Below are 14,934 nucleotides of genomic sequence, written 5' to 3'. Positions count from 1 at the left end.
CATGTGTTGGATCAAGCCCTGGGCTTTTGTCTGTCTCTGTAACTCGTAACTCCTCGTCCCTGGGCAAAGCTGGAAACTCATCGAGCATCCCAGCCTCATCCTGCCAGAAATACTCAATCACCATTTCCAGACCTGGTCCTCTGCTGCAGGCTGAGCCGCTGTCCTATGGTAAGTGGGAAGATGGAGTTTCAAAGTGATGGTTGCTGTCTGGCTGTGCTCTGGCGAGCCTTCCTGATGGAAACGCCTGAAATTGCTGAGGATGAAAAGTGGTTTAGCCTGCGTGAAAGCAGGAACGACTCGTTTTGGCGTCTTAAAACCTGGTTTTGGAACTGCAAGCACCGACGGGATGGGAGGAGTGTTCTGCGGGTCCTGCTGACAGCGTGCGGTGGCAGAGCAGTGAGGAGGAGGTTACAGCGAGGGGCAAAGCCCCTTCCCTGCAAGAGCAGCCTTGTTTTACGAGCAGATCTGCACCGACAGCCGAGAGCAGCGTGGGCAGACCCAGGTGCCCCCCAGTCCACCTCTCCCGGCACTGCTGGATGTAACTGGGTCAGCTTTGACCTGAACCCTCCTCAGTGTTGTTCACAGATGGTTTAAATGTTTGGGCTTTTTTGGGTCCTTTACAAGCTGCTTCTGACCTTCTAGAATTGGAAGAATCTCTAAATTTCTGAATATGCAAGTTCAGGAACCGGTTTAATTCAGGCTATTTCATTTTCCTCAAAGCTATTTAATTGCTGTGCTGGTGAAGGCTCTTCTCGAGAAAGTCTTTTTATGCAAAACTGCTGAAGTGAAAGCTATTAACGCTAGGCTATTTTGGTACCAAAGACTTGAAGCTACTGTGGATTGAAGTGGTAGAAGAAGATGGCAATACCTGAACCTGGCAGGCTCCGGGGGGCAGCTGAACCAGAGAACGTTGTAGAGGGGTCCTGTACTGCAGGTTAGCATCTCAAAAGTCACAGAGGTAATTCTATTGTGCTAATTGTGTGTGCTAATTTAGATATTGCTGGCATCTGAAGGGTTAAGTCCACTACACTCCACCCTGAAAAACTCCCAGTTTAGGGGCTGTGTTAGGTAATATAGCCACTGGAAATTACAGGTCTGCTGCTCCCAGCAGCCTGGGCAGGGGCTGAGCCCCTTGGGAGGACAAGGAGGAGGAAGAGGAGGAGGAGGCAGCCCTGTGGGTGTCGGCGAAACCCATCACCTCCAGAGCCCTAACAGAGCCGGGAGGATTTGAACCACTCCTGATAACCATTGCAATTCTGTCCACAACCTCTTTTATTCCCATTTCTCATCAGCTACAGCAGAGCCTTCCCTCCTCTTTGTCGGGGCTGCCCCATGGCTTGACCGGCCCTGAACCCCCAGCTCAGCTCCCCACCGAGGGGATCCCCTCGGGAGCAAAGAGGCTTCGAGGTTCGTTTTGATCTTACAAATACTTGGCCCCGACCCAAAAGCGGGAGCGTGATGCGGCAGCCGCGTAACAGCGGGGCGGGATTGCATCAGCTCCTGCGGGCTCCCCTCTTCGGAACCGGCTGGGGGGGGTCTCGCCTTGCTTGGGAAGGTGGGAGCTGCTCCGTCCTGTCCTGCACCATGATGTGCTGGCCTCGGCCACAGGGAAAAAAAGAAAAAGCTTAGGCTGTGATTAATACGGTCAAAGAAGGGAAAGTTTGGCTCTTTAAATACCTTCTTTGCTGTAAATTATAAATGATGAACAAGGGAGCCCCTCTTCATCATTACAGCCGCAGTAGGTTTCAGGTGTACCAGGGAAAGACGTATAAAAACCCTTTTAAATACAAGTAAAATATTAAAAAGCTGGTTTTCATGTCAGTCCCCCACTCCCCTCTCCGGACTTCGGTGGTGTTGGGGAAATGAGGCAGTTTTAGGCCACCCCAGACTGGAACAAAAGGGATGGTTCGGTTCAGGGCAGGGAGCGGGTGGGCGAGCAGATGCTGGAACCAGCCAAGCTCTCTCCCTCCAGGTGAATCAGATGGGAATATTGAGCTATTGCTTAGCAAAAGCCTTAATAATTGCCTTAATAATGAGTATTTGAATAAGGAATTCCACTCCTAAGGATAAAGGTTATTTATTAAAAAGGAAATTTGTCAGACAACCCAAGCTGTGAAACAATGACTTCTGAAGAACAGACCAACTTTTCTTTGTTCCCTTTTTGCAGTAATAAAGCCTCGCTTTTAAGTCGGGCTTAAGAGCAGGAGAGCGCTCGGCACCCCAGCCCTCAGGTGCTTTTCCCGGTGGCCATTGAAAGGACCGACTCCTTGAAGTCTGCTGCTAAAATTAGGGCCAGGTCTGAGCCTCCTGCTCTGCTAATTACAGGTCTGGGAGATCAGTGGGTTGGGGGCATGCTACGAAACCGGCTTTGCCCGTGTTTCAGAATGGCTGGGTGGAGCTGTTTGATGGGATTTATGAGGTTTTGAGCTGACAGCCCTAGAGAAGGGTAAATCAAGGTTTTGGGGCTCAGGTGGTACCAGAAACCTCATCAAATGTGTTCCTTCCCCCTACGACGCAGAAATAATCCCATTTATGCAACCCTCAGTCCCGGCACTCGGCACTGCGCCCATCGCCTGAGCTCGGGGTGGGAGCCGCCGTGCTGACCCTCGCCGCGGTGGGGCAGCCCTGGGGACTTGGTCCCCCGCTCGGTCTGCTCCAGAGACCCCAGCCCCACTCGTGCCCAGTCCTCGGCGTCAGCCAGCTCCTCCTGAAGAGGATGCCTGCGTGGTACCCGCATCACCGCAGGCTCTCGGGATTCGGGGGGATTATGACCCCCCGTGGGTGTAAGCCCCCAACCCGAGGCAGCCCCTCTGTGCTGGGCAGCTCTTTCCTTGCTATCACGGAACATTATTCCCAGCAGTTCCCATATCACGGTGCTGTTCCTGCCTGTGCTGCCTGGACCAGAGACGTGGCTTTTCGAGTGAGCTGCCCGTGCCACAGCGATGCATCTTGCAGGTAGGGTGATGGCATCATGGATTTTGGGGGTTTTGTCGGTGCACCAAGTTTGTAATGCCGGGGTGTTGCTCCAGCCCGTCCCCCAACTCCCTGCTGCAGAGGAGGCAGCAGAACAAGACCCGATGGGTTTTGCATCTTCTGGTAATTAGCAGGTAGCATGAAATATCCCGGGATGCCTTTGCACAGAGCTAGCGGCCGGACAGGGCTCTGGCCTCAGAGTTCCCTGTGGATGGAATCTCAGCCTTGAGCTCCCCAACCCGGAGGGTCTCAGGGTCCTGCAAAGCCACCAGACCCGGTCAGAGTTAAACAGAAATTTGGCTTCCAAGGTGGAAGGGAGCTGGAGGCTTTGGGCTGCTCAGGGACGGGGATTTCTCTCTGTACACGAGCTGACTGATCTCTCCTGCTTTTCTTCCTCCCCCTCCCTGCGCACAACCAGGCTGGATCAGGGAATGCACGTAGGTGTCCTGCCAAAGTCACGCCGGCTTCGTTAGGATAATTTGCCAGCAGAAAAATCCACAGGTAAGAGTTAAACACTCCAAACCCAGGAACAAAGCCCTGCCTGCTGGGAAATGAGGCTGAATTTCTTCCTCTTCCCCTCGTCTGGTGTGTTTAATTCAGCCCCTGAATCATAAGCCCTTGTCCCCGAGACGTGGCTTTGGGGGTTTGCTCCAGCCTTTCCCTGGTGCGTGTAGTGGGGCTGGAGTATCTGCAGAGTCCGGAGCCGGTCCAAGCCGTGCCCTTGGTGATTTCCTGCTTACGTTATGTCCTCCCCCACCAAAAAAGAAAAAAAAAAAACCCTGCTGCCTCCCCATCCCCTCCACACCTTCATTTTTCTGGCTTATTAGCTCAGTGAGCTTAATCATGAGCCACCGATGGCTTTCTATCTTCTCAGAGCTGGGAAAACAAAGGGAACGGGAGGTTTACATCAGCCCAGGCATGATGGGGAGCAGCTGCCGCAGGGGTGGCCCCCCCCCCGGGGGTGTAGCCTCTTCTCTGGAGCATCCTCAAAGGGAAAAACCTCAGAGTCCTGGGGGAGCTCGGTGCCTGACCCTGGAGCACACAGGGCCCGTGGAGGTGATGAAGGGACCACATGGGAAGTGGGGAAACAGCTCCTGGCGTGGGAATGTGGCCGGGGAGCGGGAACCCCCCCAGGGAAGCTGCAGCTCGAACTGTGGCAGCGGAGGGGGATGAGGTTTGACTGTGCTCTGGCCGGGCTCCCTGCCCCAAGCGTGAGCGAAACGAACAGCGAGGGAATGGTTTTGTTTTCTCAATGGGCCAAGTAGCTGCTGGAGACCTGGATCTGTGGTTGTGCCCAAAGGTGCAGCTTATTCCAGGGGCACCCACCGGGAAAGCACTTGGATGGGGAGAAAACACCCGTGTTTTCCCCTCCAGAGGCGCTTTCCCGAGGGATGTCGGTGAGAATCATGGGTTGCCGTCGGGTTTAACTCCCATCTCTGCCAAAAGTGGGGCAGGAGGACGAGGCCCGGGGGCAGCGAGCAGGTCAGGGGGGGCTGCTCATTCCACCGCAAGGGTCTTTGCCCACCTCTCAGCTCGGTTCTCCTGCAAATTCGGTTGGAATGAAATGATTCGGTACTGGGGAAGCCAACCAAGTTAGTCTTCTCCTATAAAGGCTGAACGAGCTGCAGTGGATGCAGAGGACGACCCTGGTTCTGGGTGCTGGTGCTAACGAACCCACGGGGTCGCTCAGGATGGGGCAAAGAGCAGGAGCCTTCCCCGTGTCCGCCGGTGCATCCCGTAAGGACCACGAGCATCCCTGGGCTCACCCGTCCCCATGTCCTCCCTGTTCCCCTCACCCAGCCGGGCAGGCAGCCCCCGGCTCTCCCGCCTGCAGCGGGGCCAAGCCTCCACGGACAGGATTTGGGCCAGGAGGCAGCGATCCTTCCCCCATCCCACGGCTCCCACGGGTGGCCGGGAGCAAAGCGATGCTGGAGAAAGCAGGGAGCTGCTGCCCGTGGGGCTCAGCCCAAGTGTCCCCCCTCCCTGGGGTGTCCTTTCCCCCCACCCAGCACCCCGGTGGGCGCCTGCCCGGCGGCCTCGGCCGTGCCATCTGCAAAGTTATTAAGTCCCTGCGGCAGCAGAGGGATTACGGCCGCCGATTAGAGCTTAAGACAAGAGTGACCTTGATTTGAAGCGTCCGAGGGCTTACAGAGCCGGGGGGGGTGCAGGGGAAAACCATCGCGGGGGGTGCAGGGTGCTGTGGGGGTCCTCGGTGCTGGGGCGGTACAATTGGGACCCCCAGGGCTGGGGTGAGGGGGGGGTTGCACAGATAAAATGGTGGGTGCTGGCTGTGTTGCCACCCAGAGCTGGGGGGGGACAGCACGCAGCCAGGGTTGGGGTGCGAGGGGCTGGGGGAGGGTGGGCATGCTGCCAGGGGCCTCTTCACGGGTGGGTGCACGCTCCAGCATGAGCACGCTTTTTGGTGCACGCTTGCACGGTTTTTTGCTGCATGCTTGCTGGCAGGTGCACGCTTTTTAGCGCACACTTGCCAGTGCGTGCTCACCTGTGTCCGCACTCTTGGTGCACGCTTTCCAGTGGGTGCACGCTTGCTGGTGCACGCTTAACCGTGGCTGCGCTCTTGGTGCACGCTTTCCAGTGGGTGCACGCTTGCTGGCGCACGCTTAACCGTGGCTGCGCTCTTGGTGCACGCTTTCCAGTGGGTGCACACTTGCTGGCGCACGCTTAACCGTGGCTGCGCTCTCGGTGCACGCTTTGCAGTGGGTGCACGCTTGCTGGCGCATGTTTGCAAGTGGGTGCACGCTCGCTGGTGGGTGCACGCTCGCTGGTGGGTGCACGCTTGCTGGTGGGTGCATGCTTTTTCGTGCACGCTTGCTGGTGGGTGCACACAGCTGGGGGCTGCCTGCCATGGGTGCACCCCCCCCCCCTTCCATCCCCCCTCCGCCCCGTAGCTCCCGCCGCCGCTCCCCACCGGGGGTTTGGTCCCCGGTGCAGGTGGGGGGGGCGCACCGGAACGGAGTGTGCAAAGGGGGGGGGGGGGGGGGGGGCTGCATGCACCGATACGGCCGTGCACCGGGAGGAGGGGGGGGTGGTGCAGGAGCCCTGCCCCGGTACCGGCCGTGCACGGAGGGGCTGAGCACCCCCGGGTGCAGGATCTGTGCACCGGGAGCGCAGCAGGTGTCCCCGCCCTCACCTCCTGCCCGGTTGCTCGGCGATTCCTCGCAGCCCCAGCCGCCTCGCGGCGGGAGGGAGGGCGGGCGGGCGGGCGGGCGGGCTGGCTGTCCGTCCGTCCGTCCGTCCGTCCGCCGGGCTTCCCCCGCCGCACCGGGACCGGCGGAGGTGGGACCCACCTCTGCCCTCCCCCTGCGTTGCCCCTTTAAGGCGCGGCCGGCGGGGCGGAGCTGTCACGTGGTGTCCCCTAGCCGAGCGCTTCCTGCGAGCGCGGCGGAAGTGACGTGGGGGCGGCCGCCGGGATGGCGGCACCGAAGGTGAAGCAGGACATGGCTCCGCCGGGCGGGTACGGACCCATCGACTACAAACGGCACCTCCCGCGCCGCGGCATCTCAGGTGGGCGGCGGACGGCGAGCGGAGCCCGGACGGGCCCGGGAGGCTCCGCGGGGGAGGCCCGGCCCGGCCCGGCCCCTGCCCCTGCCCCTACTCGCCCCCCTCCCCGGTGTCTCCGGTGCCGCCCCTCATCCGTCCCCCCCCCCGCAGGTTACAGCCTCTTCGCGCTCGGTATCGGCAGCCTCTTGCTGGGCTACTACACTCTCATCAAGTGGAACCGGGAACGCAGGTGCCGACCCCCCCCCCCCCCCCCGGTCCCTCCCCGGGACTCTCCGCTCCCCCCGCCCCCGGTTCTCCCGTTTCACCTCCCCGCGATCCGCCTCCTCCGCGTCCGCTGTCCGGGACTCACCCTGCTCTCCCACCCGGGGGCTCACCGGTTCTGGCACCCCGGGATTCCCCCCCCCCGCCCCTCAGTGCTCCCCTGAAGCGCAGGACACCCCCCCGGTGCCCCGCTGAGCTCTGACCCGCCCCCCCGCCCCGTTCCCGGTGCAGGCGGCTGCTCATCGAGGACCTGGAGGCGCGGATCGCCCTGATGCCGCTGCTGCAGGCGGAGTCGGACCGCAGGTAACGGGAGGGGGGACGGACGGACACCCACCGGGCATCACGTCCCCAGGCGTGGGGGCTCAGCCTTCCCCCCCCCCCCGCCTTGCAGAACCCTCCGCCTGCTGCGGCAGAACCTGGACGAAGAGGCCAAAATCATGAAGGACGTTCCCGGCTGGAAGGTTTGTGACTCTCAGATGCCGCCCGGGGGGGGGGGGGTTAGGGGGGGCCATGCCGGAGGTTGCCCCTCGGTTTATCCCCGACCTGGTGGGTTTGGGTCCGTGTCGGATCTCTTGGAAAGCTCGGATCGCCTGGGTTTGAAGAAGCTCCCCCCCAGGAGCCAGCAGCGTGGGGGGGCTACACTGAGGGGTAAAAGCTCGTGTGTTGTCATCGTCGTCGTCCCCCCGTCAGGGCTTAGAGCCGGGGAGGGGGGGGGACACACGCCGATCCCCCTCCAGCGCTCTCTCCCCGTCCAGGTTGGCGAGTCCCTGTTCCACACCGACCGCTGGGTCCCCCCGACGTTGGACGAGCTCTACTACCTGCGCCCCACCAGCGAGTTGGACAACGAGAAGTTCGGGCTGCAGTACTACGTCTGACGCACCGGCACGGCACTTCCCGGCCTGCCGGCTTCCCCCGGCGCTGCGGGGTTTGGGGGGGGGGACCAGCGTGGGGGCGGCTGTTGTCAGGTGCTGCCTGTTCCAGTGTCTGTTATTAAAACCACTCGGATCCGCAGTGTTGGACACGGTGTCGTGCCTGTTCCTGTACGGTTCTGTATCCCCCGGTGGGAAATGAGGTTGTTCTCGGGGTGCTTGTTGCTTTTTCCCTGCTCCTGCTTCTCTGGGGGTCCCAACTTTTGCTCCCCGGGGCTTCGGATCAGGGTGGGAGCACGGGATGGACCACGAGATGTGGCCGGTCACCGCGGGGCTGAGCCGGGCCCCGTTCCAGCTGCCAAAAGTGCCGGAACAGGGCCGAGTACCTGCCTGTCCCCTGCGGTGGGGACCGGTCCCTCGGTATCGCGGTTGGGGGGCTGGCGGGGGGTGGGGGTTTGGGGGGGGGCAGTTTGGGGGTAGACTCTGAGCTCACCCTGTGGTCGCTGATGCCACAGGTGCCAGGGCAGGACAAAACCCACCGATTTGGGGTCTTTGACATGTTCCCGTTGCTCAGGGGAGGGAAGGGGCTTCCTGGGGTCGCTGCGGGGTGCAGGCAGCTGCCCCCCCCCCCCCCCGCTGCCTGCGGGGCCGGGGGGGGGGGTGGGGGGCGTGTCACAGACCCGATTTGCCCGTGTGCCGGTCCCCGGCGGCAGCACCGCCCGCGGGAGGGGGGGGGGGGGCGCGGGGCGGGCCGGGGGCCGGTGCGATGCTCCCGGGGGGGGGGCCGGGCGGGGCGGGGGCAGCCGGAGCCGCCTCCCCCGGGCGGCACCGAGAAGCGCCGGGGTTTGGGGGGGGGGGGGGGGGTAGTAGGGGGTCGAGCCGCCGCCGTTCCCGCAGGGCTCCGCCGTCCCGCTGCCCGGTATGAGCTCCGCCACCGGCGCCGGCCGGGAGCCGCCCCGGTACCTCAGGTAAGTCCCGGCCAGCCCCCCCCGGAGCCCCCCCACCACCCCGGACCACGCGTTGGGAGAACCGGGAGCCCCGAGGGGGAGCTGGGGTCCCGCCGCGCCTGTGCCCATCACCGTGCGCCCGCACCGGGGCTGCCGGGGTTTGCCTCCGGAACGGCCGGGACCCCCCAGCCGCTGCCTTGCCCCCCCCCCCGCCACCACCGGTTCACCCTGGGCTGGTCCCCGCTGCCCGCAGGGACGTGGCCGGTGCCGGGTCCCCGTGGGACGTGGTGAGGACCCCGGGAGGGTCCTGGGGGTTCCCGCGACCCCGGTGGTGCGGAGGGACCGCCCCCCCCCCGCCGCTGACCCGGGACCCCCCCCCCCCCGGGTCTGCTGGGAAGCTCCCGGGCTCCTCCGGGCAGGGACACGGCGTCTCCGGTCCCCACGCGTGTCCCCCGGGACAGTCGGTCCCCCGGGGCAATCCCACCCCGGGCTTCTCGCACCCCCCGAGCCGCGGGGGCGGGGGGGGGGGTTGGTACCCAAATAGCCTCGGTTGCCAGAGCAACTGCATCCCGGGTCTCCATGGCTGCGGCAGGGATGTCTCCGGCAGACGCGTCCCCAGCGCGGGGAGCGGAGCTGGGGGGTCCCACGGGGTGGGGGGGACACCCCAATCCCGAGCAGGGCTGGTGCCTCCGGTGTGTCCCCCCCCCCGCCCCGGCTTGCACCCCGGTGGGGGTGGTCCCGTAGCCGAGCTGTGCCGGGGAGGGACGAGCGGTGGGCACGGAGCTGGGATGTGGAGCCGGGATGCAGAGCGGGGAACACGGAGCTGGGATGTGGAGCCGGGATGCAGAGGGGGGGACACAGAGCTGGGATGCGGAGTTGGGGTGCAGAGCCCGGGGTGCGGGAGGGGGCGCAGGAGGGACCCTCTCGAGCCCCTCGGCCCTTGGCCCCTCTCCCTCCCGCTCCCCGTAAGGTCTCTGCCCTGTCAGCGCAGCAGCGGCCCCGGCCATCCACCATCCCCTCTGGGAGAAACCAGTAACTGGGTTGAACTGGGTCAGACTGGGCTTTGCTGGCTCTCCCCTGGGCGCTGAGGGGGACAGGAGCCCCATTTCCCCCACTCCGCCGCATCCCCAGGCCCCATAGCAAAGCCAAACTGCAAAGCCCGGGGAGGGCTGGTAGCGAACGTGCACCCCGGAGCATTTTGGGGAGGGGGGGACACACTGCTCCCTGGGTGGGCAGCGAGCCAGGACCCAGGGAGCTCCGTGCTGTGTCCCCCCCCTGCCCGGGGACGATGCCAGGACAACGGGAGCCAGCCCGGGCCGGGGCCCAGGTTTCCCTGCCAGCAGTGATTACGGGCAATGTTCTCCCCTGGAGCAGACGTGGGGAATTTTGTCAGAGCCGAAATGCGCCTTTTGTTGGGTGACCGACAACACAGCTGCGCTGGGGCCCGCTCGGCTCTGCCAGCCCTGGCACGGCAAGGGGGGGACCGGGGGCTGGATTTGGCCCTTTTTCCCCTCTATTTGCCCCCAGGATCCTGCTGTGGGGCTGGGGCCGGGCTGGGACTCACTAGAGGGCACCAAAGGATTGGGGACTGGGATGGGATGGGCTGGGGATGGATGGGATGGGAAAAGATGGGATGGGGCAGGATGAAGTTTTTCTGGGGGTCTGCCAGGATGGCCAGGGCACGGGGCTCTTGCGGGATCAGCCAGGACATGCAGGGGGCAAGGGGGGTGTCTATGGGATCAGCCAGGCCAGCCAGAGGACGTGGGGTCAATGGGATCTGTCGGCACGGCCAGGGGATGGGGTCTGTAGGGTCTTTGGGATCTGCCAGAGTGACAAGGGCATGGCAGGTCTGCGGCCAGACATGGGGGACATGTCCCCCAGACACCAGGGGATGTGGCCGGTCCGTGGGGTCAGCCTGGACGGTGCGGGGCCACCCCACAGGCAGGGACCCGGCAGGACCCCGGCCCAGTAACGCCTCCAGTTCCCGGGGCCGGTAGCACCACACCATTCCTGCACGTGGCAGTGGGCCAGCGGGTCCCCATCCCTGCGGCTGGGACCTGACGAGGTGTGAGTGTGCGCCCCCAAACCGGGAGCATGGCCCAGTTGCCCCCACAGGGCCACGAGTTTTCATCCCCGGGCCGCCGGGATCCCGACTCCGGCCTCTCCCCGGAGCCAGATTTCACCGTCCCTTCCATAACAAGCGCGGCGGCACGCTGGAGCCGGCACACGCTGTTCCCATCCGCGGCGCAGGTGAGCCAACAGATGTGAGCAATTATTGTCCAATTTGGAGGCTCCCCGGCCCTGCCAACTTCTGGGCTCGGCAGCGAAGGAACAACCGCAGCATTGTTTGCCTTTATATAACAGCCCGATCCCCACGAGCCGGGGGACGCTGCCAGGGCCCTGCCTCGCATGAAATACAGCCCCCACCCCGCAGTGCCGGGCCCCCGAATGTGCCGGCCGTGCACGTCCCCAGCCCCCAGCTGCTGGCCGTGCCCACCCCCAGCCCTGCAAGCCCCCAGCCCGCTCGCCCGGTGCCCCCGAGCATCCCTTGCCCCGCAGCCTGGGGACGGAGCGGGGTCACGGTGCTGGGGGTGGGGGGGGACACGTCCCCATCCTCACTGCTGTCTGCTCCCCCCCCCCACCACAGCAAGGCGGAGGCAGAGGCCATCGAGAAGGAGCTGCTGGAGGATTACCGGTTTGGGCGGCAGCAGCTGATCGAGATCTGGGGACATGCCTGTGCCATGGCCGTGACCAAGGTGAGGCGGCCAGTGGGGCCGGGGACACCCCACCGGGGCCGGGGGCTTCGCTGCCGGCTGCTTTCCCACCCTCGTCCTGTCCCCCTGCGTGGCTTTTCCCACCCCGGGCTGCGGTTTCCCTCCTGCCCCAGACCAAGGCATGGGGACGGGGGACAGCCAGGGCTCGTGGCAGAGCCGAGCGGGAAGCGATGCTCTGGCCGTGCCAAGGCTGCAGCCTCTCCCTGGGTGGGTTTGGGGTTTTTTTTGGTTTTTTTTTTTGCATTCCTCAGCCACCCTTCATTATTTCCCCTGGGGTGAACTGGGCTCACCTGGGGCCATGGGTTACACCGTCCACGGGAGGGGGATGCTCAGCCCTTCCTGGGGTGTTGGCACTGCCGGGTACCGGCTGCCCTTGCCCAGTGTGGGCAGGAGGGTGCTGGGGGGGATCCCCGGGGCTCCCCATGCCCTGGCAGTGCTCTCCTGTTGCTGGGAGCCCTGGGCACTCGTGCTGGATGTGAGGAGGAGGAGGAGGAGGAGAAGGCAGCAGCCGGGCTCTGGGCAGCGCGAGCGGAGGTGCAGCATCAAGGGCAGCTTTGTGCCTCGGAGTCCGGCGAGCTCCGCGCCCGCCTGTCTCAGCTTTTCCGTTGGAGGTGTCTGGACCGTGCTCTGCCATCCCCTTCCCTAAGGGCAGAGGAGTTGCCTGAGGAGGGGAGATATTTGGGTGTTGGAGCCTCTCTGGATCCCGGGGCTGCCTCGGGGCTGCTCCTGGTCCCATGGCACGGGGCTGCCCACCCCTCCAGGGACCCCCGTACCGCAGCATCCCTGGCTCCAGCGCCAGCCCCAGCTGGGGAGAACGGAGCTGAGCATTCTCCTCATGGGGCCGAGCATCCTCCTTTTCCTCATGGGGCTGAGCTAGGGAGAGCATCCGCGGACCCCAGCTCAGGCATCCCCCCCACCCAGCCAGGGTCCCCAGCATCGTCCCCTCCCGGCACGTCCCCGGGAGCCACAAGGCAGCTGGCAGCGTGGCAGGTTCTGGGGCAGGGCCAGGGCCAGGCAAGCGCGGCTTTGTCCAGTGCCCCGGCGGCTGCGAGCAGGCCGTGCCGCTCGGGTCTCTGGTGGTTGGATGGGACCAGGAGCCAGGCTCCGTGAGCAGGAAAAAATCCGTCAATGGATAAACAGAGCCTCCCTTTGCAGGCTGCTGGTATGTGGAGCTCGTGGCCGCCTCCCTGCAGGCTGGCGGGGAGCCCCGTCCCACCGCGGGCATCGTCCCTCTCCTGGGCATCATCCTCAACCCACCTTGGGCATCTTCATCCCACTGTGGGAGCTGTCGGCATCCAACCGCGGGCATCGTCCGCATCCCACCGTGGGAACCATCTGCATCCCACCGTGGGCATCATCCGCATCCCACTACGGGCCCTCTTCTGCCCTGGGTGCCATCCAAGTCCTGCCACGTGTGCCATCCTCATCCTGCTTTGGGCATTGTCCCCATCCCACCACGCACCGCGCTGCCCACCCAGCAGCACATCCCCACCGTGGGTCCATCTGCCCCTCGAGCCCTGTCCCTGTCCCTGGGTGCCATCCCCAGGGCCAACCCGGGGGGGGGGGGACGGGGCTCGGCGGTGCCACGACGTCCCCGTCTCCTCTCGGCAGGCCTTCCCGCTGCCGTCCCTGCCGCGGAAGCAGCCCACGGTGCTGGTGGTGTGCGGCCCGGCGCAGAATGGGGCCATCGGGCTGGTGTGCGCCCGGCACCTGCGCATCTTTGTAGGTATCTTCCTCCCTTCCTCCTCCTCCTCCTCCTCCTCCTCCTCCTCTTCATCCCCGAGCGGTGCCGGGCTCCAAAGCCGCATCCCCGCTCTCCGCCGCGCAGGACTACGAGCCCACCATCTTCTACCCCAAACGCTCCCCGGACCCCCTGTACCGGGATTTCACGACGCAGTGTGAGAAGATGGACATCCCCTTCCTCTCCTACCTCCCCACCGAGGTAAGCCCCCCCTGGAGCCGCTGCCGCCGCGCTCACCGGCTGACGTGGTTGAGTTTATTATTCTTTTTTTTATTCCTTCCCCCCCCCGTCCCCCCCCGTCCCCGCTCCCGCCCCCGGCTCTGCTGGGAGCCCGGGGATGCCATGAAATCCAGCGGCGGCTGCCGCGGCCCCGCCAGCCACCGGCTCTGTTGTTGTTGGAAGCGCCGGGCTCAGCGAGAGGAATGTGACCCGAAAACGTTGCCCTGGCCGGGGCTGCGCGTCTCGGCGTGCCGGGTTCTGCCCCGCCATCGGGGCCTTGTGTGTCCCCCCCCCCCCGCTCCCTGCCTCGGCTGGGACGGGGAAGGGGGGGCATTTTTTGGCACTAGTTGCTGGGTGAGCCTATTTATGCAGGAAGACGGGATCCCTGCGTGGGGCTCGGTGCCTGTCCCATGGAGGGGGTGGCCAGGGGACGCCCCCCCCCACACACCGTGTCCCGTTTCCCCCCCCCCCCACAAGGTGCAGCTGATCAACGATGCCTACAACGCCGTGGTGGACGCCGTGCTGGGAGCCGAGGCGGAGGCGGGCGAGGGGAGGGAGCCCTGTGCCGCCATCCTGGCCACCCTGAAGCATGTCCGCATCCCCATCGTCAGCCTGGATGTGCCCTCAGGTCCGGCGCCATGCTCAGCACCCCCTTCCCGGGCAGGATGGGATCCCCTCCCTCCAGTCTGGTGCTCCCCATACCCCGGGCTTGTCACGCTGCCCACCATGGCATCACCCTGGGCTCAGTGCCTGGGTGTCCGGGGAGCCCCCGCGGTGCCCTCCCAGGGTGGGGACAGCCCTGGGGAGCCCCCACTTTGCCCCCCCCCCCCCCCCAAGCCTGGCAGCATCCCCGCCAGGAGCCAGGGCTGGCGGCCGCTCTCTGTGGATGCGTTCAGGGCATCCACGATAAATAACAAACTCCCTGAACTGAGACATGATGTAATTTGAAAACACCCGGGTGTCTGGTGGCCAGGCCTGGAATTGCCATCACACACACCCCCCCCCCGCTGCGTGTCCCCCCCCCCCCCCCGCCCCGCCACAGGAGCAAACAGGAGCCCTCGGCACGGCTGCCGGTGAATCCCCACTAAGAAAAACCCCACGCGGTGCCAGGACGCGGCCAGAGCCGCACAGGGCGGCAATACCGGTGGGGGGGGACATGCACCCCATCCTCCCTGTGCCCTCCCCATCTCCGTCACCCCAGAGCATCCTCCGCCGGCGCACCAGCTCGGAGCTGCCGGCAGCACCGCGTCCCCTGGGGTCACCCCCTGACCCTCTCCCCGTGGTTTTTTTTGCCGTCGCAGGGTGGGACGTGGAGGCTGGGAGCAGCGGTGGGATCAGCCCCGATGTCCTGGTGTCGCTGTCGGCGCCCAAGCAGTGTGCCCGTCGCTTTTTGGGCCGCCAGCACTTCGTGGCCGGTCGATTCCTTCCCTACGACGTGCAGAAGAAGTTTGAGCTCAACCCACCCAAGTACCCCGGCACCGAGTGCGTGGTGGCCCTGTGAGCCCCCCCAGGAATAAAGCGCTTGGTGGCTCTTCCTTGGGGTCGGTGTCTTCCTGGGGACACGGGGCGAGGGGACGGTGGTCTCCCGGCAGGGTTTGGGCTGGGGGATTGTGCCGGGACTTGGCCCC

At 64.8% G+C, this 14,934-nt stretch overlaps 2 protein-coding genes and 1 long non-coding RNA gene across 3 annotated transcripts; all 3 read left to right on the top strand.

Annotated features, from left to right (window-relative positions):
* Positions 1 to 2,312: 2,312 nt before the first annotated feature.
* Positions 2,313 to 5,138, top strand: LOC115349621. The gene is made up of 3 exons (XR_003926166.2): positions 2,313 to 2,955; positions 3,392 to 3,474; positions 3,848 to 5,138. It is a non-coding gene; the product is annotated as an uncharacterized LOC115349621 (long non-coding RNA).
* Positions 5,139 to 6,341: 1,203 nt separating this feature from the next.
* Positions 6,342 to 7,767, top strand: NDUFA13 (NADH:ubiquinone oxidoreductase subunit A13). Its single transcript, XM_030034143.2, has 5 exons — positions 6,342 to 6,498; positions 6,646 to 6,724; positions 6,988 to 7,059; positions 7,148 to 7,217; positions 7,512 to 7,767. Exons 1-5 carry the CDS (start codon positions 6,405 to 6,407, stop codon positions 7,629 to 7,631), a joined length of 435 nt encoding a protein of 144 aa, XP_029890003.1. The 5' UTR covers positions 6,342 to 6,404; the 3' UTR covers positions 7,632 to 7,767.
* Positions 7,768 to 8,499: 732 nt separating this feature from the next.
* YJEFN3 (YjeF N-terminal domain containing 3) lies at positions 8,500 to 14,841 on the top strand. The gene is made up of 6 exons (XM_030034133.1): positions 8,500 to 8,593; positions 11,220 to 11,328; positions 12,958 to 13,068; positions 13,175 to 13,288; positions 13,784 to 13,934; positions 14,608 to 14,841. The coding sequence occupies exons 1-6, from the start codon at positions 8,547 to 8,549 to the stop codon at positions 14,805 to 14,807; spliced, it is 732 nt and encodes a 243-aa protein (XP_029889993.1). The 5' UTR covers positions 8,500 to 8,546; the 3' UTR covers positions 14,808 to 14,841.
* Positions 14,842 to 14,934: the final 93 nt, after the last annotated feature.

This window comes from Aquila chrysaetos, chromosome 12, assembly GCF_900496995.4.
Source record: "Aquila chrysaetos chrysaetos chromosome 12, bAquChr1.4, whole genome shotgun sequence".
Taxonomy (NCBI): domain Eukaryota; kingdom Metazoa; phylum Chordata; class Aves; order Accipitriformes; family Accipitridae; genus Aquila; species Aquila chrysaetos.
Note: the sequence above shows the minus strand (reverse complement) of the source record. Positions and strands in the feature narration are given on the sequence as shown.

Bases quoted from the DNA above. Each gene is read 5' to 3' on its own strand.
- YJEFN3 (XM_030034133.1), top strand. From the start codon at position 8,547: ATGAGCTCCGCCACCGGCGCCGGCCGGGAGCCGCCCCGGTACCTCAG. The intron at 13,289-13,783 runs GTAAGCCCCCCC...CCCCCCCACAAG, and splicing joins TCTCCTACCTCCCCACCGAG to GTGCAGCTGATCAACGATGC. The intron at 13,935-14,607 runs GTCCGGCGCCAT...TTGCCGTCGCAG, and splicing joins CAGCCTGGATGTGCCCTCAG to GGTGGGACGTGGAGGCTGGG.
- NDUFA13 (XM_030034143.2), top strand. From the start codon at position 6,405: ATGGCGGCACCGAAGGTGAAGCAGGACATGGCTCCGCCGGGCGGGTAC. The intron at 6,499-6,645 runs GTGGGCGGCGGA...CCCCCCCCGCAG, and splicing joins CCCGCGCCGCGGCATCTCAG to GTTACAGCCTCTTCGCGCTC. The intron at 7,218-7,511 runs GTTTGTGACTCT...CTCCCCGTCCAG, and splicing joins AGGACGTTCCCGGCTGGAAG to GTTGGCGAGTCCCTGTTCCA.